Raw genomic sequence first — 27,661 nt, forward strand, 5'->3', positions numbered from 1 at the left:
CCGGGGAGGTTCTAGTCTGTTCTGCCTCTCAGCAACCGCCCCCTTTACGCGGTCACGCTGAGCTAGCGCCCGGGCTTGGGATCGGGCCGCAGCTTCCGTCGTGCCCGCCGCCTCCCGCCGCCTCCCGCCGCCTCCGGACCATGGACCCCCGCAAAGTGAGCGAGCTTCGAGCCTTCGTGAAAATGTGCAAGCAGGACCCAGGCGTTCTGCACACCGAGGAAATGCGCTTCCTGAGGGAGTGGGTGGAGAGGTGAGACCCGGGCCTGAGGGCCGATGGGGCAGGGAACAGGGACGGCGGGAGGGGGAACTGGGCCCGAGCTGGCGCGGGGCGGAGGAACCTGGAGCTCGGCCGCGAGTCTCGCTCCCTGGCGGCGACCTCGAGGGGCTCGTGGAGGATCGGGAAGCTTAGATGGTTCAGAGGCAGGGAAGGAAAAGGCAGAGCTGGGTTCCCTCCACTCTGAGGTCGCCAGGGGTGTGTCTTCGGCGAAATACGGAGATGCAGATGGTTGCGGGCAGCAGGGCACTGTAGCCGTGAGGGGGAGGGGTGAAAGCGGCAAGACTTCGCTTTCGCATGGAGTTGTTTTTCTTGAAATCTCTGGTGTCCTGCTGAGGTCGCAGTGACACGAAGCAGCTCCTTTACGCACTGTGCCTTTAAAAAGTGGTGTGATAATGTGTAAGTCACAATAAAAGTGATTACTTTTACAATTACAGCGATTCTAAGTGCGTAGAATTATTTTGGGAATCGATTATTGTACCTCCGTAGTGGCAGTGCCATCACGCCAAACACTTTTAAAAAACTGATTTTTCAAGGACCTACATGTTAACACGATCTATTCTTGTTATCTTTAACTCCAGAGTACGGCGCTACGAGCGTGGAATTAATTGGACAGGCATTGTGCCAGATGCTAGCTAGGAAACAGTATAAGTACAATCTATTTAGGGATACAGATGGATAAGTACAGAAATTCGTCTTGATATTTAGCATGTAATAGAGATTTGTATTCTTCGTATTGGAGGGGAACTTAAGGGAGAAAGGGAACTCTTCCCCGAGATGATTTTTTAGTCAGTACCCCTGGTGAGGAATTTAAAAGAGATGACATACAAATTGCATCTCACGGTGATAAATAGTGTAAAGCAATATGACTCCTAAAAGGTACTACCCTAAACGTTGATTTGTTTATTTTAGTAATATTTTTATAGGGGAAGATGAACCAACGATTAGCCAACATTTGAAAGAATATTTCTTCCAGTGAGCTTGTTCTAACGAAGAAACTTAAGTTCAAATCTATCAACGTTGTCTGTGGTGGGATAGTAATTTTTTCCTCTAAGAAGTTTCTCAGTCCTTTTCTCCCCGCACCAGTTTTCTAGCTACTGTAAGATTTTTGCTCATGTTATTTATGTAAAATTCTGAGAACACTTACAATTAGTTACCGTAGTAGCTTAATAACAGTTGTTAACAGTTAATACCGTTTTGCCAATTGTGCTTTTTAACAGAAAAATTTTTAGGACTAGGAATTGAGGTCTAGATTTTAGTCATTTTCTCTGTTGAGTAACTTGATCCAAAAATGTCACTTAAGATATTTGTATGCTTTTGTCCTCCTCTTATTTACTCATTGGAGAAAAGAGCCTCCAATTAATAAGTTCTTAAAATTCCAGGTAAAGCATACCTATACTGCAGGAAGAAGTATCTGGCATCAAGAGTGAGCGTTATATTGAGTGGATACAATGTTATGTTCCACTCCTAGAGAGGTAGAGAGAGGACACTGTGAGGAAAAAGTTAACACGCATCCCAGAACAGTGTTGTAACTTGTGCTGGAGTGATTGTGGCTGTGTAGAGAATTCCGATTTATGGTCTGAAAATTCTGTCAAGTGTTGTAGTCTCTGAAGTGTATCGGTTCCTCTCTTTTCTGTCTTCGTATCAGTCTTCTTAAAGCAGTCCAAAGTTATAGGAGATACGGCTGAATCTGGAGACTTCTGCGTCCAGTAATATTCCTAAACCTAATCCTACTTTTAGGGTTCCTCAAGTAGAAACCATCTCAGGTTTTCCTTTACTGCGTACTAAATTAGTCATGGATATCCAGGCTTAGACATTGAAGAACAGTCCATTTGCTTATTTGCCATAATTTCTACTATTGTTTTTAGCTTAAAATTTTATTTGGTTTTAAGAATATATAAGTTTAATAAATTGAACAAGAGAAATGTGAAGAAAAAAATTTTGGCCCAATAGTCAGTGGGAATCAGGGAGACTACATTCTTTCCAAGAAATATGTTTTGGAATATTTTTGTTTTTCTAGGGGGAGAAGTATTTTCTGATGCTATTTTCTCCTGTATCACAGCTCGGTCTACTTTGTATCTTGCAGTTACTTCTTTTTTTTTTTTTTTTTTCCCGGTACGCAGGCCTCTCACTGTTGTGGCCTCCTCCCGTTGCGGAGCACAGGCTCTGGACGCGCAGGCTCAGCGGCCATGGCTCACGGGCCAAGCCGCTCCGCGGCATGTGGGATCTTCCCGGACCGGGGCACAAACCCGTGTCCCCTGCATCGGCAGGCAGACTCTCAACCACTGCGCCACCGGGGAAGCCCTGCAGTTACTTTTATCCTTTCATTTTATGGCAATTTAAGATCAAAGGGAGTATCTTTGTATTCTAGTCTCCAGCACAGTGCATGCATGGCACATGGCTTTTCAGCAGATATTTTAAATGAAGTGAACAGGATGCATTTGTACCCTCAGTGAATTTAAAATATAGCACCCAGTTTTTTGTACATGTGTGTAAGTAAATATAGCACAGAGTAGGTTTAATGTTACCAAATTAAGAGAATTATGACTGAAGTCTTGTGTAGTCCCACATAAATGCCTATATTGGCAAAGTCCAGTTTGCAATTTTGGCGGAGAACTATCTTGTTTTAAATCTTGGAAGCATGAAATGAAACTTCTGTACCTATAAATTGGTGTTACCTTCCAGTAGTTAACTAGAATTTGGAATGTGAGAAACTCTAAATCTAGTTTATGAATAAACTCTCTTGGGTTTTCCTCCCAAGTTTTAAATTTTTAAATTTTTTGGAAACAGTTTCTAGCTTGCAAACAAAATGCAAGTATAGTACAAGGAACTTTTTTCCTGAACTATTTCCAACACTCTGTCCCCATCACCATTTAGGGTGTGTTTTCTGCAAACAAGGACAGTCCTCTGCAGTACAGCCATCAACTCAGGAAACTGATACTGATACATTAATAGTATCTAATCTTCAGAATTACATGTTGCACTTCGTTGTCATGTCTCTTCGTTCTGAAATAGTTCTTCAGTCTTTCCCTGATTTTCATGACCTTGGCAATTTTGAATATTATGGGCCAGTTATTTTGTAGAATTTCCCTCAATTTGGGTTTGTCTGATTATTTCCTTAGGATTAGATTTAGTTTAACACATTAGTTGGCAGGACTATCACCTCCCAAAGTTTTAACATAAGTTAGGACTGTGTTTGGATGTCACTCTAAATACATTCCTGGATGCTGCATTTTGAAACTTAGGAAAAACACAGTTTAGGAAGTCTGGTGCCTTCATTAAAATTTAACTGCAAAGAACTGGTATTTGATTACTGTGCTCTTTCGAAAAGTTTTTCGGTAGAATAGAATTTTAAAGAATTTTGTCCTGTTTTTATGCTTGTTCCCTATCATTAAACCATTTCACTTTGCTGAATTGCGTAGTTAGATGTTTTGGATTGTGTGATGATTTAATGATTGGCACATGGGAGCCATTTTTCCTTATCAAAGGTACTGAGTAACTGAAGATTTTTTTTGTTACTGTCACATTAAACAGAACGGGAAAGGTACACATTTTTCTTAATTGAATGGTACATACAAGAAATTGCAAATTTTGTTTCTCATTACATTTGTTACTTTGCATTTTTACTTTTACTTCATGTTGGCTTTATCAAAGGATACCATTGAGTGAATAGGCAAGCCACAGGGTGGGAGAAGGCATTCGCAACTTGTAAAACTGACAGAATGTGCATATGCGGAATATACAAAGAACACCTACAAACATGATAGACAGCCTAATAGAAGGCTGGACAAGAGGTGAACTTTACAAAAAAGGTTTTTAAAATGGCCAGTAAATGTATGAAAAGAGACTCAAATTACAATAAGATACCACTACACACCTGTTAAAAATGCTAAAAATTTAAAAGATGGACAGTAGCTAAGTGTGGAACAGATGAATTCTCATACACTGGTAATAGATGTGTAAGTTGGTAGAAGAACTTTGGAAAACCAATATCTATTTAAACCCAGTATACTCATACCTTATGTCCAGAAATCCCACCCAACTGAAATTAATGTAAGCATGGCTCTGATAACTCTAGTTATAAAGAATCGATGCTTACACGTGTTTTGGACTAGGTTCCTTACTGTTTTCCAAGTTAACATATCTCTGTTTTACATAAAAGTTAATGCCCTCTTGTGATCTCCAGCTCTCACTGTTGTGGAGTGCTCTTAATCCACCGAATTTTTTAATCACTGGACTGTTGCATGTAGCCCTTATGCTTCAGAGCCTGCCCCAGAAGGAGCATATAACACTAATTCTTCATGGTCTTATTTTTTCCTTATTTTAAAGTTATTTATGTATAACTCACTTCGTTGGCCTGGAGTATTTGGGAAAGAAGGGCTTGCAAGGCCAAGAAGAAATTCTAATGGGTGAAGTTTAGAGGGTGATAAGGAGAAAATCTACAGTGTGAGGGGCATATGAATATAACCAAGAAGAATCCTTGTAGTTACTAGTCAGAGGAAACAAATGTTTTGAATCATTATACTGTGACTTCATATGGTTATTTTATAAACTGCCTATTTGAATTTAATTGAGCTATTCTTACTAAATGTCAAACTTTTGATTCAAAAATTCAAAGTTTTGGATTCAAGTATATCTACTGAATTCTAAATTAACAACTTGTACAAATGATTTTGTCATTGCATGTTTCTCTGCCTCATTTCATTTTTCTCTGGGAATGGGCAGAGAAGCTATATAATTAAGTTTACTAGACTTATTGAGACAAGGAAAGGGTTAGATTTTTATTAACCAGTATCCTAAAAGTAAATAAATTTTTAAGCTGAAAGAAACTTACAATACTGAAGCATTCAATGAGTTTACCCTTAAAGGTTTGAAAAGGTAACTATTTAAATATGTAACCTTTTTCTCAGCATAAATAAATGTTGCTTGGCTTACTGAATTTTAATTTTCTAAACAAATGTCTTTTCTTTCATCTTCCTCAAGCATGGGGGGTAAAATACCACCTGCTACTCATAAAACTAAATTGGAAGAAAATACCAAGGTAAGCTATGAATTTCATTTGTATGTTTAGTGATAAAGTACTATAAGGTTTCTTAGGGATGTTTGTCACCTTCTGCCCTCAAATTGCCATTCCTGATTTCCCCGAGAAATCACTTGGAAGTAAGAGCTTTGTGAAATTTCTATTTGGACATCAAATCTCTATAATCTGATTTAACACTGAGAATGTGGGGTTGAATGTTCACTATGTTGTATAGAGTAAGTGAGAATAAATGCTGGATGTATGTTATATGCATGACCTGTAAGTGGTAAGCTCTGTGACTGTGTGCATTTGTAGTCTTCATCTTTTTTTTTAGCCACTCAGGGCTGCTTGAGGGATCTTAGTTCCCTGACCAGGGATTGAACCTGGGCCCACAGCAGTGAAAGTGCTGAGTTCTAACTACTGGACTGCCAGGGAATTCCCATTCATCATTTTTGGTTGTTTGTTTGTTTGTTTTTTAGCACGTAGCATAGTGTTTTTGTAGGTACTTTATTAATATTTCGAAAGTAAATGAAAAAACAGCCCAAATTAGTTACTCTCAATTTTTTCTGCCCTACCACCTGAGGGATATTTCTGAGTGTGGCTCATGGAGTTGCTTTAGCATATTTGCCAAAAAGGTGTGTACAAACAGGAGGAGGTTGCTGGTATCTAAAGTTTAGAGATGGGGGTGGGGGAAGATGTACTCTTAATGCTCCCTTGGGACTTCCCTGGTGGCGCAGTGGTTGAGAACCGACCTGCGAGACACTGATTCAAGCCCTGGTCTGGGAAGATCCCACATGTTGTGGGGCAGCTAAGCCTGCGAGCCACAACTACTGAGCCTGCGTGCCCCAACTACTGAAGCCCATGCACCTAGAGCCCGAGCTCTGCAACAAGAGAAACCACCGCAGTGAGAAGCCCGGGCACCGCGACAAAGAATAGCCCCCGCTTGCGCCACAACTAGAGAAAGCCCATGCACATCAACGAAGAAGACCCAGTGCAGCCGAAAATAAATAAATAAATAAATAAATTTTTAAAAAAAAGAATGCTCCCTTTGGAATTCCTTTTTCTCCTATTTTCTGCCTTCATGTCTAAAAGGTTTTTTTCCTCAGTCTTCTGACTAGCTGTCTTAAATTGATAAGAAAATTTGCTGTTTTATTATTTAGCATATCTTTGAACAGTGAAATGAGAGAAGTTAAGTAAAAGCTTCAGAAGAAGTAATTCTTTTTTTTGGTGAGTCATTTGTCAGAGTTTGGTAGATTCTGAGCCTTAGGTAAGATATTTTGCCATGTGATAAACGTGTGAAGACAAAATTGTATTAACTTATATCTCTGCTAAAAAATTTTTATTTTGCGAAAGTCGTATGTGTTTGATTATGGAGAGTTGTGGACTACACTGCCTGTTAAGGGTGTTACATAATATGTGGTATATCCACTTTATTAGCTTCCTAAAATCCAAAATTTTTAAAATTCTAGAACTCATTTTCTAAATGGTTTGGATGAGGGACTGGACCTATACTTAATTTAATTAATTAATTTTTATTTATTTATTTATTTATTTATTGGCTCCGTTGGGTCTTCGTCGCTATGCGCGGGCTTTCTCTAATTGTGGCGAGCGGAGGCTACTCTTCGTTGCGGTGCGTGGGCTTCTCATTGCAGTGGCTTCTCTTTGTTGCGGAGCATGGGCTCTAGGTGCTTGGACTCAGTTGCGGCACGTGGGCCCTACAGCACACGGGCTTCAGTGTTGTGGCACGTGGGCTCAGTAGTTGCAGTGCATGGGCTCTAGAGCGCAGGCTCAGTAGTTGTGGCGCGTGGGCTTAGTTGCTCCACTGCATGTGGGGTCTTCCTGGACCAGGGATCAAACCTGTGTCCCCAGCATTGGCAGGCGGATTCTTAACCACTGTGCCACCAGGGAAGTCCCTTTAATTTAAAAAGAGAAATAAAAATAGAAAACAAAAGCTGGTTTACCAAAACAAAACAAGAAAGAGCATCAACAACTGAAATACAGTGTATCTGAATAGTTTATACATAAATCGGTATAAATTAGTAGCATATATGTTGGGTGTGTTATTAAATGCTGATAGCATTGTTTGCCTTCCTTTTGCTAGGAAGAAAAAACGGATAGTAGGAAGGCGGAGGAAAACATAAAGACAGATGAACCATCAAGTGAGGAGAGTGATCTAGGTGAGGAGATGGTAGTTAGTTTGTATTTGATAATCTCATGATATGGTCCTGTGTTGATTTTTACTAAATTGACTAAATCAGTGCTATCTAATAGAAGTATAACGTGAGCTACATATGAAATTTAAAAATTTCTAGTAACCATGTTTTAAAAATTTAAAGCAGTTGAAATTAATTCAAGTAATATATTTTAAACAATATGTAAAATGTTAACATTTCAGCATGTAATCAATATGGGAAAATTATTAATGAGCTGTTTTCCTTTTTTCATATTAGGTCTTTAAATCCAGAGTATTTATAGCATATCTCAGTGCAGATATTACATTTTTAATGGAAATACTTGATCAGTATTCAGACTTCATGAAATTTGTATTTGAATAAGTTGGGTCAGATACCCAGGTTTTTCTAGACATATGTAAAAGTTATCCAATAAATGAATCAACTACCAAAAAATTATTTTCCTTTAGTACCTGCATCTGTGTTAATAAAACTAGTTCAGTTTAGAAGAATTGATGTCTATGCCATGGGCTTGGGGTTTTATTTGTTTGTTTGGTTTGGTTTTTTTAGACTGCAGACTGACAAATTTCTTCATAAATTTGGAGGTCCTTTAAGACTATAAATATATACCCCAGTTATTAACTGGGAAGCCTCTTAATTCACAGAACCTATCTAAAAGCTAAAAAAAAAAAATACTTATTTTTCAAGTTTTGAGTCCGTTGATCTTTGGTATATTAGAAAGGGTTTGTTGTTTGGGGGCTTAATCAGATCTTTTACTTTTTGTAAAATTGTTTTAGTCTTACAATTTTCTAACAGTTACCATGACTAATATTTTTTTAAAAATTAACTCCATCTAAAAGCATTTTGTGCAGGAATCAAGCTGTTTTATAATTAGAAAAAGTTACAAGCTCAGTTCCTGTTAAAAATTGATTAAAAATTTATTGTTGGATGTTAATTCTGATTTCAGGTAGCCAATTTTAATTTCATTCTTTTTTGACTGTTGAGAGGAAACTGCTTTTATCAAATTTACTCTTTGCTAAAAATGTCTCCTAATGTTTATTGTTTAAAAAAATTTTTTGATATATAACAGTTACTTTGCTTTGTTTATACAGTTGTCCATCATGAAGTTTGCAGCATAGCTCTTTGTAGTGCTATCTTTGGGGGTCAGTTCTGTACGAGTAGTATACCTTTAGTTTAAAATTTATCCATACTATGTCTTCAAAGGCAGAAAATGGTAAAATTAAATATTTTATCCTGATTTACATCAGAGTATCACTATAACTTGTGCTATTTAAAATATTTAAAATATTTTTTAAAAAAACATAGTATATTGGTGTGTAGAACACAATATTTCAACTGAATCAGTTTGTTGACACTGACTAAATCAGTATGTCTGTGTAATATGTAATAGAAATAGAAACTATGCACTTGCCAGAGTACCTACTACAATATGATAATAAATACCTTGCATTATGTGACTATTAAAATGAAATATAGTTTTACCAAAACAATAAGATTGTGTTTAACAGGGAAATATTTTACAGTGTACCAGTTTAAATAAAATTAACAAAGTAAAATATTTAAATTAATCTAGAGTAAAATGTTCAGTTCATCAGTTGCACTAGCCAAGGTTAATTAATTTTTCATAGCCTCGTGTGGCTCGTGGCTACTATATTGGATAGCACAGGTCTTATTTTCATTTTCTTAACTTCAACAGAAATTGACAATGAAGGTGTGATTGAACCAGACACTGATGCCCCTCAAGAAATGGGAGATGAAAATGTAGAGGTGAGTTCAATGGCTTATTTTCTGCTTCCTGCCAGGAATGTGAAAGCCTACCTACTGTAATAATTTTATGACATATCTCTTCTAGGAAAAACGCAAGTTGAATCTTTCTCTGACTTAAGGCATATAGGAAAGCATTTTATTATTTAAAATATTTGTGAAAATTCCCTTTATTTTTAATCATACTCTCTAACAATCTCTGAAATACTTGTTTTCTGTTTACCTATTTCAGTTTGCATCTGGTTCAACTGCTCTTGAGACTATAGAGTTCATCTAAAATTTATTTCTACAAGTGGAATTGCCCGTTAATGGGATATCTATTGCCAGTTTTCTAAAATGGTTTTGTCCCAACAAAAGATAGTACCCTCAAGGTGGTGAAAATCGGTTCTTGGGAGGGGGGCTTGAAAAAAACTTAGGTGTTAACAATGGTTAGTGGTACTCCAAAGGTTCATAGCACATTCACATATATGCACTATATCTGCATTATTAAAATGGAGGGGGTGAGAAGTAAGAAAAAATTGCCTAAAAAGGCTCTTTGGGGGTTGATAATGAAACAAATGAAACAATATACTAATTGCAGCTTAAAAGATTGGTCCAGTATTCTCACCAGTTCTTGATATTGTCATTTTTCATCTTTGCCAGCCTTACTATGTGAAATGATATGTCCTTGTGGCTTTTAAATTTGCATTTTCCTGATTTCTAATAAAGTTGACATTCTCATGTTTATTGGTTATTCACAGGTGTTTGTGAAGTCTTATTCTGACTTTTCCAATTTTTTTTTTACTGGTTCATCTCTTGCTGATTTTTAAGTTCAGTTTATATTCTGCTAACAATTGATGCCAACAATTTGTCATCTGTGTGCTCCACATTTTTTTCTACTAGTTTGTGGTTTCTCTTCACTTTCTTTACATTGTCTTAGTATACAAAGTCTTTTAAAAAATTTTTTAATTTTAGTGGAATATAGTTGATTTACAATGTTGGTTTCAGGTATACAGCAAAGTAATTCAGTTATACATATATATCTATTAATTCTTTTTCAGAATTTTTCCCATATAGGTTATTACAGAATATTGAGTAGTGTTCCCTGTGCTATACAGTAGGTCCTTACTGGATATCTATTTTATATACAGCAGTGTGTGTATGTTAATTCCAAGTTCGTGATTTATCCCTCCCCCCATACAAAATCTTCTAATGCAGTTAAATTGAAAGTTCTTTTATATATTATGCTTTATGACCTTAAGGTTGTAATTGCTGTAATATACTGGTTTTTTCCTTCTGAAAATTTTATGTTTGCCTTTCACCTTTAACCATCAACACCATAATTGAAAAATCCTTTTCCTCACCAATGCCAAAATACACAGTTTCTGTATATGTGTGGGTCTGTTTTGGTGTTTTCTTGTTCTGCTTGTCTAATTTTTTTCCATGCACTAATAACACATTGTTGTATTTAGCTTTATATTAAGTCTTGTTATCTTGTAGGGTAAGGACCCCCAACCCTTTAGGAGTATTTTTGGTTGCTATTGGCCCTTTGTTCATCCATATAAATTTTAGAATCAGATTGTTATCCCCCTCCGTTAGAATTGCATTAAATCTAAATTAACAAATGGAGAAGCGACATCTCCTCATTGTTGAGATTATCCATGAATGTGATATCTGTTTTATTTTTAGGTCTTTTTTAATGTCTTTAAATAATTTAACTTTTTCTCCATAAAGATCTTGTGCATCTTTGTTAAGAGCGAATATAAATACTTTGTCAATATTTGTTAAAAAAAAAATTAATCATGTTCTGTTTATTGATGGTGCCGTTCATCTCGGTGTGTCTAGGTTTATAATACTTTTTGTTTATCCTACTTGGGATTTACTGGGCATCGTAAATCCTAGGGTTAACTTTTTTTAGCTCTGGAATATTTTCAGCTAGTATCTCTTTCAAAAATGGCCTCTTTCCCATTCTCTCTACTCTCATTCTGGAGCCGTAGTTAGATACAGACTTTTTCACTATTAAGTTCCGTCTCTTTATCACTCTGACGAATTATGTATGCTTTCTTTGTCTTATCAGCTGTTCCATTGATGTTTGAGTTTGAATGCTTGTTTTTCATTTTGATACTTTCTCTTTGATTCTTTTTAAAGGCCACGTGGTCATTTATAAGTCTCTTGATCCTTACTCATTTTCAGAACTTGCATTTATTTTCTTAAACACATTAAATTCTTTATCGGACTGTTTTCCTGGTCTTATTCTCCTGTTATTTTTCCTGACTCTTGCTCATTGAGGTACTTTGTTTACTGTAGTTTGTGTGCGTGCGCATGCACGTGTGTGTGTGTTGACCATGAGTTCTTGTAAACTTTACCTGTGGAAAGGTTTTGAGGCCTGAGTACAAGGTGTGTTCCTCCAAAGAGAGAGATGTTTGCTTCCATCAAGACGCTGAGTTGGTGCGACCAGCTCAAGGATTACTTCAGATTCTCAGAATGGTTTTTTCGTTGCTTATTTAACTACAGAAGTAACGTGAATTCCAGTGGAAAGGCTGGCTTGTGGTTATGAATTTTCAGGGGAGATTTCTTTTTCTTCTCTCTAGGTTTCCCTCTTTGGGACAGGTTTATTTTTGATATACCATTATGCCTGCAGGTATAGGCATTTGGGGTTCCAGATATGTTTTCGAGGATGTCTGATTAGACAACATACATTTGTTTCACCTGAATCTAGACTTTGTTTCATGTGTCCTGCACTATCTTCAAAAACAGAACTGCAAGGTCACCCAGTTTGACACCTTCCACAAGAGTGATAGCAGATGGAGCACTTGGCACCTGGCTGGATTTCAAGCCTTCACTTTATTTTGTTGTTTGAGGATTTCTACGTTCTTAGGCCAAAGATGGCTTTTATTGATAAAAGGTGTGTTTTAGCCTTGTTCAGAGTATCATGTGCATCATATTGCCATAAACTGAAGTCGTCTTTTTGCAAATTATCCTGGCTCTGTAGGATGTCTTATTATGTGGAAAAGTGTGTTTTCCTTTATTCTTTTAAAAAGTTTTAGTTTGTCCAAAACTTGTAGGGATTTTTGTTGGAAATGCTTTGAATTTATTGAGTAACTTGTGGGTAGATTGATACAGTTGATAAATTTTTCATGAGCACGGTATATATCTGTCCTTAGATAGAATTTAATCTTTTCCCCCACTCCCTCCCATGAAAGTCTTGTGTGCTCTTAGAATGGTATCTTGTTCTATTATATTTTATAATTGTTGCTGATGTGGAAGAACTCTGGGTTTGTTTTTTATTTTGCTCTTGTATTCTCTTGTTATTCTCTTCAGTAAAGAGAACTTTACTGAATTTTCATAGTAGATCTAATAGCTTGTCAGTTCTATTAGATTTTCTAGGTATGTGTATAAAGACAGCTGGTATTTTCCTTCCAGTTTTTAAACGTATCAAATCATTTTCTTAATGATTAGCCAGCACCTTCAGTAATATTTTACAGTGATCGTGATAGAGTGGATTTTTGTTTGTTAAAGAAATCGCTTCTTGTAGGACGTTTGCTATATGTTTTCATTATTAATAATCATTGTACTGTCAGCATCTTGTACGGTGTTTGTTCTATCTAATATAGGTGCTCAATAGATGTTCATTGGGCCAAAAGAATGAGACATTTCTCTTCTAAGATTCAAGCCTCTTAGGAACTAGCTTTTCCACTTGTGGGGAGACTGGGTTTTAGTACAGGTGTACCTCCAAGATCTCATTGTGAGTTAGGTTCCAGACCACCACAATAAGGTGAGTCACACAAATTTTTTGGTTTCCCAGTGCATGTAGAAGTTATGTTTACACTATACTGTAGTCTATTAAGTGTACAATAGCATTTTGTCTAAAAAACAATGTACATATCTTAATTTTAAAATACTTTATTGCTAAAAAATGCTAACCATCTGAGCCTTCAGCAAGCCATAGTAGCAACATCACAGATCACCATAGCAAATACAATAATGAAAAAATTTGAAATACTGGAAGAATTGCCAGAATGACACGAAATTAGCAAATGTTGTTGGAAAAATGGCTCCAGTAGACTCACAGCGTTGCCAGAAACCTTCAGTTTGTAAAAAGTGCAGTGCTGTCTGCCAAGTGCAATAAAACGAGCTATGCCTGTACTTGTGAATAACTAGAAAGGATTTGGTAAAAACTAGGGCAGAAAAACCTGCTCAGATCGGGATGGAGGGAAGCAAAAGTCGTGTCTAGGGCAGAGTATAGGGAATGAAATTTATTATTTAGTATGAAAGATTAAAATGTATCCTGTAAGATTTCTTACTAATCCTTTATTATAATTATCCTCTTTGTTCCCTTGAGACCAGAGAAGAATGAGTGGAAATGGGGGTTGTGACTACCACATCCCTAAGAAAGTCCAAATTGTTTCCTCCTTCCCTTTGCTTTTCTACTACTTCTTAGTTGATTTTCAATTTCCCCATAGATAACTGAGGAGATGATGGATCAGGCAAATGATAAAAAAGTGGCTGCCATTGATGCCCTAAATGATGGTGAGTGATTTTTTTTTTTTTCTCTTTGCTACATTTCCTATAGTAGTCTGAATATTCTCTTCTCTACTTCTCCGCTGCAGTAACTGTTAATGGTGGGAAAATGGAAGGGAACTTAAATTTATTGAGTATATGGTACTGGAGGAGAAAGCGTCCTGTCCTCCACTCATCCCTTTCCCATTAATAAAGAGGCTGAAATCACTCAGGTATCAATTATCTTGCCTCAGGGCGTGTACAGATCCTGATTGTAACTCAAAGACTGTACTTTCCTGACTATAGTCTAGTGTTTCTCCACTGACAAGAAGCTTTGGAACCTTCTTTATAATAAAAGCCTGATGGGAAAATCTTAAACAAAAAAAAAAATAATAAAAGCTGAAAGGTTTTCCCCAAAAATGGTATTAGATCAATGATCCTCAACTTTTTACATAGTAACACCCTTGACAGATATTGTCCATCGATACAACACTCTTGTTCTAGTTTCTGCATGTTAGAACCCCTTCAGAAAATCGTATCAGAGTGGGAGAGTGCTGGTAGTATTAAGTATTATGTTTAATTAGTTAAAATTTATAAGAACAAATTATTTATTAACTTGGGTACTGTGCAAACCCCTTTATAGCTGTGTGGTGTAGTGTGTCACAATGCCATCATTGAATAGATGCTATTGTATAATGCTATTGTGCATTTGTACTCATTCTTACACTTAGAAGATGGCTAAAGTTTTATTTTAGAATGAGTTCAGTATTGATTGCTGTTCAGGTTCCTTTTCTTTGTAATCCCACCACCTTCTTAGCTTAAGTCCTTATATGTTTATACTATTGCAGTTACCTTAATAGTTTGTCTACCTGACATGTCTCTACTTCATTGCTTTCTATTCACTGTCCCTAGATCATTCTTATTTAGAACTTGTTTTTATTGGTACACACTCCTTTGCTTGTAACCTGTGACTAACTTTTGTATACATTTTGAAGCTCATCATAGCATTGGACCTGCTAGAGTCAGATCCTATATTTTGCCTTCCCAGCCTTACTCTTTTTGAGTATTAACCTTCCATTCCAGCCAGACCTCACTTTCCTAGAATGTTCCTTTACTTGTGCTTTTCTGTAAAGCTCTTCTTCACCTATTTCAACTTTTAACTTGTACCCATCAATTCATCCCAGCCACTTCTCTTTCTGACCATTCCTTTTCCACACTAATCTTTTCTTAATTTCCCTACCACCTAAGATTTCTATTTACCTAGCATATACTTGTGCCTTCTACATTCCTGCCAGCTTTATTATATTTTAATGTGCATTATTTCATTAAAATCTCATACTAGTCCCATTTTACAGATCAGTGAATAATCTGAGGGCTTAGAGGGGTTTTGACTTGCCCAGGATCTTACTGTGCCATACTATCAGCTCATTATTTTTGTCGCTTATTTTGGCATATTGTCTTGTATTTTTTTTAATTTACTTATATATTGTCTAAGCAATATTTAACAAAGTGAAAATGAAGCAGCCACCACCTAATAAGTCACATTTTTGTTTTTCCTTATTTTTTCCCAAGCTATGTTTATGTGTAAATATAGCCTAGTTCTAATTTTAGAATAGGTACAATTTTATGGTGTATCTTACAGGGATAAAACACTAGTATTATAAGCTAGGGATTATAGGTTCAGGCCCCACCTGGGGTCAGAGAGGCAGGAATATAGTTAAACCCTGGGTTTAAGGAGCCCAAGTTTCTGGGTTTGAATCCCAGCTCTGGGGCTTACTAGCTACGTAAACTTAGAGAAGTTACTCTCTCTGCCTCTGTTTTTGTTTCCTCCCTTGTAAAATATGGATAATAATACCTACCTAATAGGGTCATAAGGAATAAATGAGTAAATGTGTATAATATGCCTAGAATAGTACCTGGTACTAATATTAAGGTACTGGTACTATTCTTAAGACCTTAGTGTTTCCAGCTGTCACATTATTAGAGGTATTTCTTCTATGCTTTTTCCGTTTAATATATTTATTCAACAAGTATTTATTGAAGGCTTACTATGTACCAGATGCCGGATATACAGCGGGAAACAGAGCAGACCAAGTTCTTTACTTTGTAGACTTTATATTTTGGGAGAACAAAAATAAACAAATTTATAATATAAAGTTAGGTGGTAATTAGTGCTATGAAGAAAAATAGAGCTGAGTAAAGGGATAGTCAATGATGGAAGCTATATTTTATATAAGGTGGTCAGGAAAGCACCTGATGAAGTGCAGGGAACAAGCCGTGTAAAGAAGCGCTTTTGGGGACATAGCGGGGGACAAATACAGAGGTTAATTGGGAGAGTGTTGGGGGCAATTACGTGTTCAAGGAATAGCAGAAAGGCCAGACTATCTGGAGTGTGCTGAGCGAAGGGATAAGAGTGGTAGAGTTGAGGTCAGAGAAGTGCTTGGGGGTGGGAGATGGGTGGTGGGAAGGTGGTGAGGAGGACAGATGATTGACAGCTCACTAAAGAACTTGGTAGATCATGCTAAGGATTTAGGATTTTATCCTTGATTATGCAAAGCAATTGAGGGTTTTTTGACTAGGAGGGTTTCATAGTGAGAAGAATTTACTTTTGAAAAGGATTATTCTTGCTACTCTGTGTAGATCAGATTTTAGGGGCAAATTAAGGGTATGTTAGTTCATTGGAGAAGTAGAAGCCAAGACATGAGTTGGTGTGGCAGAGGTATATTAGGAAAATACCTGTGAGGCAAGGTGGGGGAGCAGGGAGAACTGGAGGAGTCTGGGAAGACAGTGAGGCTATCATGTAGGTCTTACCCCTCTGTAGGAGAGATGGAAGGTTGTGTAGGAAAAGTCTTCAACTGTGTGTGTGTTTCTAAAAGTCTAGGCAAGCCAAGGTTGCCCATTAGAGGAGTTGCACGTCTCACAAGAATGGGCCTACCTGGGTATCCTTCCTGTATTCAGCCATTAACTGGGAGCAGCTTATGGAGTAGAGCCTTGAGCCTAGAAGGCGGCGTTCTCCATCAGTTGTGCTCACTGCAGCAAATCTAAGGTGCATTTTCATGACTCCACAGAGGGAGGGAAGAAGTTTTTGTAGTCCAGGTAGCTAATGATGATAGCTTTGCATTGGGGCAGAGTTTCCCAAACTTGCTCTGTTTATAGTGTCCTCACCATTTTCACTTTTTTCACAGCACTCCTAGGCCAAAAGAAATACATAAGAGTTTAGTTTACAATGTAGTTAGGTTCAAACAATTTAATAAGTATCTATGCCCTAACAAGTTAGTGATTGTTTGAAAAAAATAATACAGACAAATGGAAAGAAAATATATTTAATTTCATTCTTTAATAACCATGTTTTCTAGTAACCTGTGGATATATGTTGGGCATTAAACGGCTTCTCAGATCTTGGAATCAGATTGGACGTTGCCACCCTCACTGCTCCACATCTCTTTTTCTACAGTTCTTGCTTTTTTATCATAGAAACAACTTTTAAAAAAAACAATAATTAATTAATTAATTTTTGGCTGCGTTGGGTCTTCATTGCTGTGCGCAGGCTTTCTCTAGTTGCGGTGAGCAGGGGCTACTCTTCGTTGCAGTGCGCCCGCTTCTCATGGCAGTGGCTTCTCTTGTTGCAGAGCAGGGGCTCTAGGTGCGTGGGCTTCAGTAGTTGTGGCACGCAGGCTCAGTAGTTGTGGCTCGTGGGCTCTAGAGTGCAGGCTCAGTAGCTGTGGCGCATGGGCTTAGTTGCTCCGTGGCACGTGGGATCTTCCTGGACCAGGGCTCAAACCCGTGTCCCCTGCATTGGCGGGCGGGTTCTTAACCACTGCGCCACCAGGGAAGCCCTATCCTTTTAACTTAATGGATAAAAGAAAATGTAATGAATAGAATAAAATTGACTTATCCTTTGATTTAATCTAAATTTAAAAGCCAATGAGTCCTACCAAGAATGTGGTATTCTAATATTTTTTAGGGGGGTTATGTTCCCCAAAATTGTCTGTCTTGAGTGATTTACAGTATAGGTATGGTAAAGATTTTGCTTTGAAGAGCCAGTTTTGTATGTTAATTTAGAAACTAGTCTTACTAGGCTAAAAGGGAAATGTGAAAGGCTAATTTAAGAGACCAACAGTTTTTATTAATATTTTTTATCCACTATTTCTCAATAAACTTTTGTTTCACTTTAGGTGAACTACAGAAAGCCATTGACTTGTTCACAGATGCCATCAAGCTAAATCCTCGTTTGGCCATTCTGTATGCCAAGAGAGCGAGGTGAGAACTCTAAATAAAAACTGATTTCTGCTTATTTGTTTAGATAGAATTGCTTCTGTGGCAACCCCCAAAAAGTTACTGTTTGAAATGAATACTTTTTAATATCATACTTATTTTTTAGTGTCTTCATCAAATTACAGAAGCCAAATGCTGCCATCCGAGACTGTGACAGAGCTATTGAAATAAATCCTGATTCTGCTCAGCCATACAAGTGGCGAGGGAAAGCACACAGGTAAATAATGAGACTTAGTTATTTTCAGGGCTCTTTAAGTTTAAATCTGATGTTTTAATATACCTTATTTAAAAAAAAAATTGTGGGATTTCCCTGGCTGCCCAGTGGTTAAGACACTTCGCCTTCTAATGCAGGGGGTGTGGGTTCGATCCCTGGTTGGGGAGCTAAGATCCCACATGCCTCACAGCCAAAAAACCAAAACATAAAACAGAAGCAGTATTGTAACAAACTCAATAAAGACTTTAAAAATGGTCCACATCAAAAAAAATCTTTTAAAAATTGCCTAAGGATTTAATTTTAATGTAATACATGCTCAATATGTAGAATTGAGAGAATGTCATAAGGAACAAGTAAGAAAATAAAAATTCTTTTCACTGCTTCCATTCAGTGAATACCAGTGTTAACAGTTTTTGGCCACATATAACCAAATGTAAGGTAAGGATTTTTCTCAGTTATCTCCAAGAAAAGAGAGTGGCTTTATATCAGTGTCTTATAAACTTTCTGTTATTTTCAGACTTTGTAACTTAACATTAAACAACCAATATATTATGGAAAAAGGAATATACTAGCTTCAGACTACTTCGATCACTGTTAGGTCACATGAACAGTCAGATAAGGGGGAAAATAAAGAGGTGAATTTAACCCAGATCAGTAATCAAACCTGGAAGCAAAACTTAATATACAGATGAGTCTTTGTGGTTTGGGATGAAATGTCCTGTGCTATTTACATCTTACATGGATTGAAAAGGTATTGTGCTTCAAGTGTGGATGGAGATGAAGATGAATATGCTTGGGACCAACTGTATTAGGTGACTCAAAAAGTAGCTCTAGTGATTATGAAGACAGATGTCAAAGATACAGGTAAAAGATTGGAAAATTTGTATTAATGCTCTCTGGGTATATGAAAGGTCATGCATTGTTGTTGATTGTCTTGAGATCGACCCCATTGGTCTTTGAGCATTTCTTGGCCTTCTGGTGTAAGAACTCATTTTGTACTTTAGCTTGGAATAGACCAGGGACTTCCCTGGTGGTCCAATGGTAAAGAATCTGCATTCCAATGCAGGGGACGCAGGTTCGATCCCTGGTCAGGGAACTAAGATCCCATGTGCCACAACTAAGCCCCAACGCAGCCAAAAAAGTAAATAAGTAAAAAGTAAATTAAAAAATACATAACATATAACATCAAAGAAAGCCATTAAAAAACAAACAACTTGGAATAGACCATTTCTCCAGAAAATCTTGGTTTGTTTTAGTAGGGATTATTTTGTGGGAACTGAAGTTTGGCCACTAGGTATGTTTATTGTTTCCAGGATATCGTCATTGTCATTTCAATTAACAGTCAGAAAAAAACATTTAAAAATAATGATTTTAGGGAAAGAAATTGAGAAATTTTGGGTTTATACTGATATTCTCAATTAAAATTCAACATTAAATGTTTTCCATTTTGTATTTTAGACAGTATTCTCCTAGAATCATGCCTTAAAAATAATATACCCTTTTAAGTAAATTTTATTTTGCAGTTCTTTCTTATCCCTAGGCTATGTCTCACTTAAGATATACAGTCAGAATACTGGTTTAAAAATTACTTGAATTAATTTTTCCTGTATGGTTTATGTTGTTGATGTGATAAATAATTAGCCTCTTTTTATTTCTGTTTGTATTCAGGGTTTGGGCTTGCTTTATTTCTGTCCTTTCTGATTTAATTTTCTTATTTGAGTATGTAAAACATTTGCATGTTTGAAGAGTCAAAACTGAGTTAACAGGTATACCCAGAGAAGTCTCATTTCCACTGCTATCTCCTCTACTCCATAGTTACCTATCTCCACCAGCCTTTAGTTTCTGATCCATCCCATCTCTCCTTTTTATTTTATTTTTTATTTTTTATGGTACGTGGGCCTCTCACTATTGTGGCCTCTCCCGTTGTGGAGCACAGGCTCCGGACGTGCAGGCTCAGTGGCCATGGCTCACAGGCCCAGCTGCTCTGCGGCATGTGGCATCTTCCCGGACCGGGGCACGAACCCGTGTCCCCTGCATCGGCAGGCGGACTCTCAACCACTGCGCCACCAGGGAAGCCCCCATCTCTCCTTTTTAAATAATATGTGCACACGTGTTGTTTTCTATCCCATATAGAAGGTAGCATGCTGAATACACATCATGTTAACCCTGTTTTTAATGAGTTGAAAGTTGTGGCTCTATATAATTTAAAAAAATATCATGTGAATATTATATTTTAAAAATAAAAAAAATAACTGTGAATTAAAACAATTTTTTAAAAGCTTTTAAACATTTTTTAGTAGAACAGCTTCACAGTTACCATAGAGGAAATTTAAACTCCTAAATTTCTATGGAGTGGAACATAACTAATTGAATTGGTTCATGAAAATTTGTAGTTGAATATCTAAACCTCTTCTGTAACAGTCCTTTTTTATAATAAGGAAGTAAGACACCATGCTACATAAGTGAATATGTGTAAAAGGCTCCAAAAATTACTTAAAATCTGTTTCAGACTTTTGGGCCATTGGGAAGAAGCTGCCCATGATCTTGCCCTTGCCTGTAAGCTGGATTATGATGAAGATGCTAGTGCAATGCTGAAAGAAGTTCAACCAAGGGTATGGTAAAGTAGAGAAGGGAAAAGTCATTACTAATGGCTCTAGTACTTAACACCCTAGCAGTAAATTAACTGCAAAACAGATGGAAAGAAAAAATCTTTGGAAGTTATAATCTGTAATCACTTAAATTTGTGTTGAACTCAGGAAATCTCATTGGGTTTTCATGCTTTAATTTCTCATGCAGTATTACGGCAAGCTATGTTATTTTGTTTGCAAGCCTGCAAAATTATAACCAGAAGGTTAGAAATGGAAAAGGGGCATCAAGTTTACAGCAAAAGAACAAATAGAAAATTTATAAAATACAGCCCAAGATTGAGTCTGGTTTGTCCTTATTTCTATCTAAAATTGTTAGTTAAAACAACTTTCAGCTTTGTGGGGAGTTCAAGAATTTACTATCAGAGGCTTTAAGATGGTGGAAGTTTTATTGAATTTAATCTATCAGATGATTTGATTTTCTTTCTTTTTGTAACAGGGCTAACTCAGCAAGGTTATTGGATGAGATATTCTAGAACACAAGGTTCTTAAAAAATAATCATAAACAAGCTAAAATAATGGTTGAGTATTATTCTGTGAATAAATACTAGATTCCAAAAGTTTGGCATGGACTATGTACTAGTGCCTGGTACATATTTTCTCTTGATTCTTACAGTTAAGACTAACATACTTCTCCCTGCCCCCTCATTTTATTGATGAGGAAAACTTCAGTATAGTTAGACTGTGGGAAGTAACTGGTATGTGTGTTCCCAATCTCTGCCTTCCCATGGCAGGTATCAGGCAAAAATTGTCATGCAATTTGACATCTATTTGTCATCCTTGCACTAGGTAATTGTTTGAAATTTTTAACACTTTTCTCTAACTTCAAATCCCAGCCCTTTTTCTTTGTTTCACAGTAGACTTGTTAAAGCCTGAGTTAGGTCTTTTTCTATAGGGTAAATCTAACCCATTTTTCACAACTATGTGTTGAATTAAATCTCTCCACAAAGAAAGTAATTCTTTAACAAAACCATTGATTTGTGCTGACCTTATTCAACTTTCAGAGAAGACATTTTTCTGTGGCTGTTTCTTCCCTAGGCCCAGAAAATTGCTGAACATCGGAGAAAGTATGAGCGAAAACGTGAAGAGCGAGAGATCAAAGAAAGAATAGAAAGGGTCAAGAAGGCTCGGGAAGAACATGAGAGAGCCCAGAGGGTAAGGTTTCTATACTTAAACCATTAAAGCGAAATATAGTAGATCAGACTTTTTTGGATATCATTCTAATTCCTGGCTCTTGTTAAATAAAAAGAGCTGGCTGCAGTTCTGTGGGATAGTGATACTACTCAAAGGAAGTTTTCCTTCCCTTCATTGCTTAGTCTTCAAATTCTTAAGTGAGTTTGTATAGCACCAATTTATATCCTTGTTTGTGTTCTCCTAAAATCAAGACTTTTTCCTGATCAAGTAATTAATTTAAAACTTGGCAGTATTATTTGCTTTCTTTAGGATGCAAGCCCTGATATTTTAAGTTTTATGATTACTTCCGTTGTAATAGTGGATTCATAGCTATTTAAAATTGACTCTAGTTATTTTTTAGTTTTAGTTACAAATCAAAAATATTACTTGAAATTATTACCAAAAGTAATACTCATTGAGAATCCAATTGAAAATTGTTTTTTTGGGAGATGGGGTGTCTCCTTTAGTCCAACATTGCCATTTGAAACTTGTCATTCTTGTAAGTCCTCTAACTAGTTTATTTTACAATTTTTTCATGGTTTTGCATGGATAAGGTAGGTGTGGACAGCAGACTTCCCCCTTCTTATTATTAAATTTATTTCCTTTTTGTATTAAAGGAGGAAGAAGCCAGACGACAATCAGGAGCTCAGTATGGCTCTTTTCCAGGTATTTTGAAAGAAAAATTAAAACTCTTAATATTGTAAATAATTGGGTAATATTCTGATTTGGAGGCTCAGGTATGTATATTGTATTTTGTACCATTAGTCCCTGGAACACTGAGTCTTTAGAATGTCATCCTCTAGAAAGTTTCATTCTTGTTAAAAATTTTGTTAGTGGAAATACAGTATATTATTTTCCTCATATGTTGAGCAGTATACTTTTTAAAAACAGATAAAATTTACTGAGGTCTGAGCATTGTATTTTATTAAAAGACTATAAGAATTTATTATGATGTAAGTATTAATTAGAGTATTCCTAAATGGCCGTAATGGAATTATGTTCTATTATACATTGATATTCATGAGGATACTAGGTAAAAGCATGGAATCATTAAGCACAAAAAGTTCCGCATCCAGCATAAAATTAATATATCAACACATTCTTCCCATTCTTGCAAATGTCAAGTGATCAGACATTACTAGTGAGGCAAAGCCTTGAACGATAGCAGAGGCCTATGCGATACAGGTAGAAGAGCTGTTAAAAAGGCACTCCGAGGATGCTTCCTGAATGAGGCAGTGTGAAATTTACGTAAAGCGAAGAGAGTTTTTTTTTTTTAAGTTTGTAATTGTAATGGGGGATCAGCAGCTGCAACTAGCTTTCTTGTAAAGGTTTATAGAGGCAGCTGCACACCACTTAGGCTTCCCTTGCTTAGAATTTACCACATGGTCAGAGGCTAGAATTGGTAGCCTCTAATATGAAAGGTCATGTGCAAGCAACTAAAAAAAAAAAACGAAGGAACATACATTGGGGATGACTTGGAGAAAAAGCAAGAAAATAAATTTTAGGTCATAGCTTACTTTCTGTTTATAAGATAATATCTTATATCAGGTACCTTTGTTTTAGAAAATGACCACTAATGTGGACTAGTACTAGAGATAATATTTTGTTATGTGGGTTTTATTATATGGATTTGACAAGCAGACTGGCTAACTATTGTTACCTTGGGTCAGTAATTTTTGTAGAAAGTAGTTTTAAAAAGTCAGCAGTAGCATAAGAAGCTAGAAGTTGTTTTCAGGCCCCCGATTAGATCTCCTTATCTGTGATTGTTAGTTATTTATGGGCACGTTTGTATTGTTGACACAGATGGAAATCACTGTGTTATAGGTGTTTCTTCTTCATGATAGCTTTATTTGTAATGACCCTTGATCTGTAGATTAATGTTACCTGTATTTCTTTTTAGGATGTCCCTATATTGGTGTTAATTGTGATTTTAGGATACCTCCGATGGACATAAAGGTTTATGATAGTGAAAAACTGAGTAGAAAAGTTTGGGTTTGTAATCTAAAAATATACTGGGAGAATTAAATCTTTTTTGCTAGAGCATTGTTTTCAGTGTAAAAAAGAGACACCAGGACTGCTTGTTAAAAATGAAGATTTTCAGTTTTACTTTCATAAATTTTGAGGCAGTCAGGGTGGAGATTAAAATCCACAGCTTTTTTTTTTTTTTTAATTTTGGCTGAGTCCTGCAGCTTGCAGGATCTCAGTTCCCTGACCAGGGATTGAACCCGGCTCGCGGCAGTGAAAAGCACTGAATCCTAACCACTAGACCACCAGGGGACTCCCAAAAATCCACAGCTTTTTATAACAAGCATTTCAGGTAGTTCTTGAAGGAAGCAGTTAGCTTAGGGGAATATAGTTTTTTTGGGGGAAAAAAAAACCCCACTAAACTCTTTTGAATTAACTTTAAATTGAAACAGACAAATAATGTTAAAGAATGAGAAGATAAGATACAAGGTGACTTACGAGAGTTTTTAATTTTATAATTCCAAGGGACTGTTAATTTTCTCTCTGAGGTAAGACTAGTTTTCTTTTTAAAGTTTTGTAACTAGGAAAAAAATATTTACAGCCTTATTTTTAAATAATGTTAAAAATTGTGTCTTGTTACATCCAGTTAGAATGTTCAGACTACTTTGTGTTTAGTAGCACCCTTGTTCTTTGTGCATGCACATGTGTTATTTTAATCAGGAGGAAATAGTGTATTCTCAGACTGCTTGGGAATATGCTCGGTGTCTGTACAGATCTTTCATTTATTCTTGTAGGTGGCTTTCCTGGCGGAATGCCTGGTAATTTTCCTGGAGGAATGCCTGGAATGGGAGGGGGCATGCCTGGAATGGCAGGAATGCCTGGGCTCAATGAAATTCTTAGTGATCCAGAGGTTCTTGCAGCCATGCAGGTAAGACTTGGAAGAACAAAGTTGGACTTTATATCACTGAGGCATTTCTTTCATAGTTCTATGTGGAGACAGGTTAAGGTTACTCTGTTAGCAATATTTTATTGAGCTGAATTACCAAATAGCTTATTATGCAGTTGTGACATTCATGTTCTTTTTTTCAGAATGAGTAGCTTAAGTTTTTAAAAGTGGTTTATAGGGAAGTACTCTGTAATAGTTGGTAATTATATCCCGTTGTCCTTTTCTTTGTATCAAAATTGTATATCCTTTTTTTCATTGTCTGAAGTGGCATCATTGAGTTGGAGTTGGAAGTACACATTAATAATATTTACGCTTCAGGGACTTGTCCAAACCTGAGTTGACTTAGCCGTGACAAAATTTAAAGGTCTGAATAAAGAGATAGGATTTAGGATAACAAAATTGATGACCCATAGAACATTTTTTTAATACTAAACATATATAAATATACACATATATATATATACAAAGACACACCTTTCTTTGCAGGATCCAGAAGTTATGGTGGCCTTCCAGGATGTGGCTCAGAACCCGGCAAATATGTCAAAATATCAGAGCAACCCAAAGGTTATGAATCTCATCAGTAAATTGTCGGCCAAATTTGGAGGTCAAGCATAATGCCCTTCTGACAAATGAAGCCCCTGCTGAAGAAAAAGCAACTTAGATCACCTAATGGATGTCGCAATAATACAAACCAGTGTACCTCTGATCTTCTCATGAAGAAAGCTGGGGTGCTTTGAAGATAATCCCTACCCCTCTGCTCCAGATGCAGCTGAAACATTTTACAGTGGTTTGCCATTAGGGTATTCATTCAGATAATGTTTTCTTACTAGAAGTTTAAAACTTTAAACAATTTTTAAACCTTAAAAATATTTAAAACAAAAGGGTGTGTTAATCCCTACTATTTTCTTTACTAATCATTTTGTTTTTTTCCTTTGAATTAGTTAGGCAAGGAAGATACTTCAGTATGGAAGATTTATGGTTCAAGTTTGAGTGAAATAAAGATTTATTAGTGGGAGGCAAATGTAACATTTAAATAGATAAAGTTTGAGTTGAATATGTGGTCACTGAGGCATTTTGATTTGTCTTTTTAATTGCTTTATTATTTTAAATGATTTGCTTCCATGAAACTCTTGGGACCACCAGTATTGCAGTAGGACCTGGGTAGGGACTGGAAGTACTCGGCAGGGCAGCAGTAATCTTACTACATTTTATATAATGTGTACCCTTGTGCAGATGCATTTAAATCTTACACTGGTGAAAGGATGATTTTTATACTGCTGCAGTAAAATTGGATTACTTAGCTCTGTTCTTGTCTGATATCTAAAATAAATGTTTCACATTTACACACAGGGGAAATAAGGGAATACTTTTCTTTTTGTATTTCTGTGTTTAAAATGTTCTTTTCAGGGCTTCCCTGGTGGCGCAGTGGTTGAGAGTCCGCCTGCCAGTGCAGGGGACATGGGTTTGTGCCCCGGTCTTGGAAGATCCCACATGCCGCGGAGTGGCTGGGCCTGTGAGCCATGGACGCTGAGCCTGCGTGTCCGGAGCCTGTGCTCTGCAACGGGAGAGGCCGCAACAGTAAGAGGCCCGCGTACTGCAAAAAAAAATGTTTTTTTTCAGATCAGAAAATGCCCAACTCTTTGTCTGCTTTCTACTGGTTTCAACATTTTTTTCATCCTACTCTTGGGGTAAAGATGATGCTTTTTCACTAGCGTCATCATTGCTATCATCATTCACAGCATAATTATGCAAGCATATTTAACGCTGGGTTTAATTTAATATGTAATACAAATAGTGGCTATGTAGGGTAATACCCATAATAGCTGCAGTTTCTTACTTGGCCAAGAGATTTCATATTTAAGTGTTAGATTTCCTCTTTGGTGAAATGTTAACATACCAAAATATGTTGGAAGAAGGGATTCCCTTTGGTGTTTGGTCTCCTACTTAGGAAATATCTGTTGCAGTTAGAGTTTATCTTGTAGTATTAATTTTGGGAGGAGTTTGAATTGATACACAGAGGGGAATCTAAATTCCTAATCCAGCATGAACTAAAAAAATTGATGAGATTCATGGTGGTTCTTCTTTGTGGAGTTCTCAGCATTGTGAAAGATGCATTGTTCTATTCAGCTCTTAAATACTGCAGCCATGTCCCCACCTCTCCTTATTCCTTCCCTGTCCTCCAAGGATAAAGAAAATGATAAATTTTCTGTTGTACATCCAGTTCTTACATTAAATGAGGCTAAGTCCAGGCACTGTACCAGGAATTGCTAGGTTTCTACTTATTTTTCAATGTAAAGTGCTAGTTTAAAAGCAGTTTCAAGGGATGAGACCCTCTGTACTTTGCTTATTTGAAGAATCAATGGTAGGAGCAGTGAAGTAAATTCCATGGAATACATTTCTGAAATCATAAGTAAGTTGATTTAAGTTTTTACCCTTTGCTGTACGCAAGCAAATAGAAATGCATCTGTTAAGTGAGAAAAGCTGTATGCTGATTACGCTTTTTAAACCCTTTACAAATACTCAGCATATAAACTTGAGTTTGAGCTTGTTGGTGTTCTTTTTGTTAATATGTGTTCGCCTTTCTCAAAATTTCCAGTGTGTGCTGTAATTCAGGACCAGCTGCTTCTGGATTTTTCATTTGATTTACACATCACCTAAGTACATTCTAACATTGCACATATTACCATAAGTGGGTAAAAGTAAAATTGGTCTGA

General features: G+C 36.6%; 1 protein-coding gene across 1 annotated transcript; it reads left to right on the forward strand.

Annotated features, from left to right (window-relative positions):
* On the forward strand, positions 1–27,495 carry ST13 (ST13 Hsp70 interacting protein). The gene is made up of 12 exons (XM_060114224.1): positions 1–250; positions 5,258–5,315; positions 7,396–7,471; positions 9,183–9,253; positions 13,693–13,759; positions 17,905–17,989; positions 18,111–18,221; positions 20,728–20,830; positions 21,902–22,018; positions 22,654–22,702; positions 24,796–24,929; positions 25,434–27,495. Exons 1-12 carry the CDS (start codon positions 141–143, stop codon positions 25,560–25,562), a joined length of 1,110 nt encoding a protein of 369 aa, XP_059970207.1. The 5' UTR covers positions 1–140; the 3' UTR covers positions 25,563–27,495.
* Positions 27,496–27,661: the final 166 nt, after the last annotated feature.

Source organism: Mesoplodon densirostris, chromosome 11, assembly GCF_025265405.1.
Source record: "Mesoplodon densirostris isolate mMesDen1 chromosome 11, mMesDen1 primary haplotype, whole genome shotgun sequence".
In the NCBI taxonomy this organism is placed as follows: Eukaryota; Metazoa; Chordata; class Mammalia; order Artiodactyla; family Ziphiidae; genus Mesoplodon; species Mesoplodon densirostris.

Coding starts and splice junctions, on each gene's coding strand:
- ST13 (XM_060114224.1), top strand. CDS start 141: ATGGACCCCCGCAAAGTGAGCGAGCTTCGAGCCTTCGTGAAAATGTGC. Junction 7,472..9,182: donor AAGTGAGGAGAGTGATCTAG/GTGAGGAGATGG, acceptor TAACTTCAACAG/AAATTGACAATGAAGGTGTG. Junction 9,254..13,692: donor TGGGAGATGAAAATGTAGAG/GTGAGTTCAATG, acceptor ATTTCCCCATAG/ATAACTGAGGAGATGATGGA.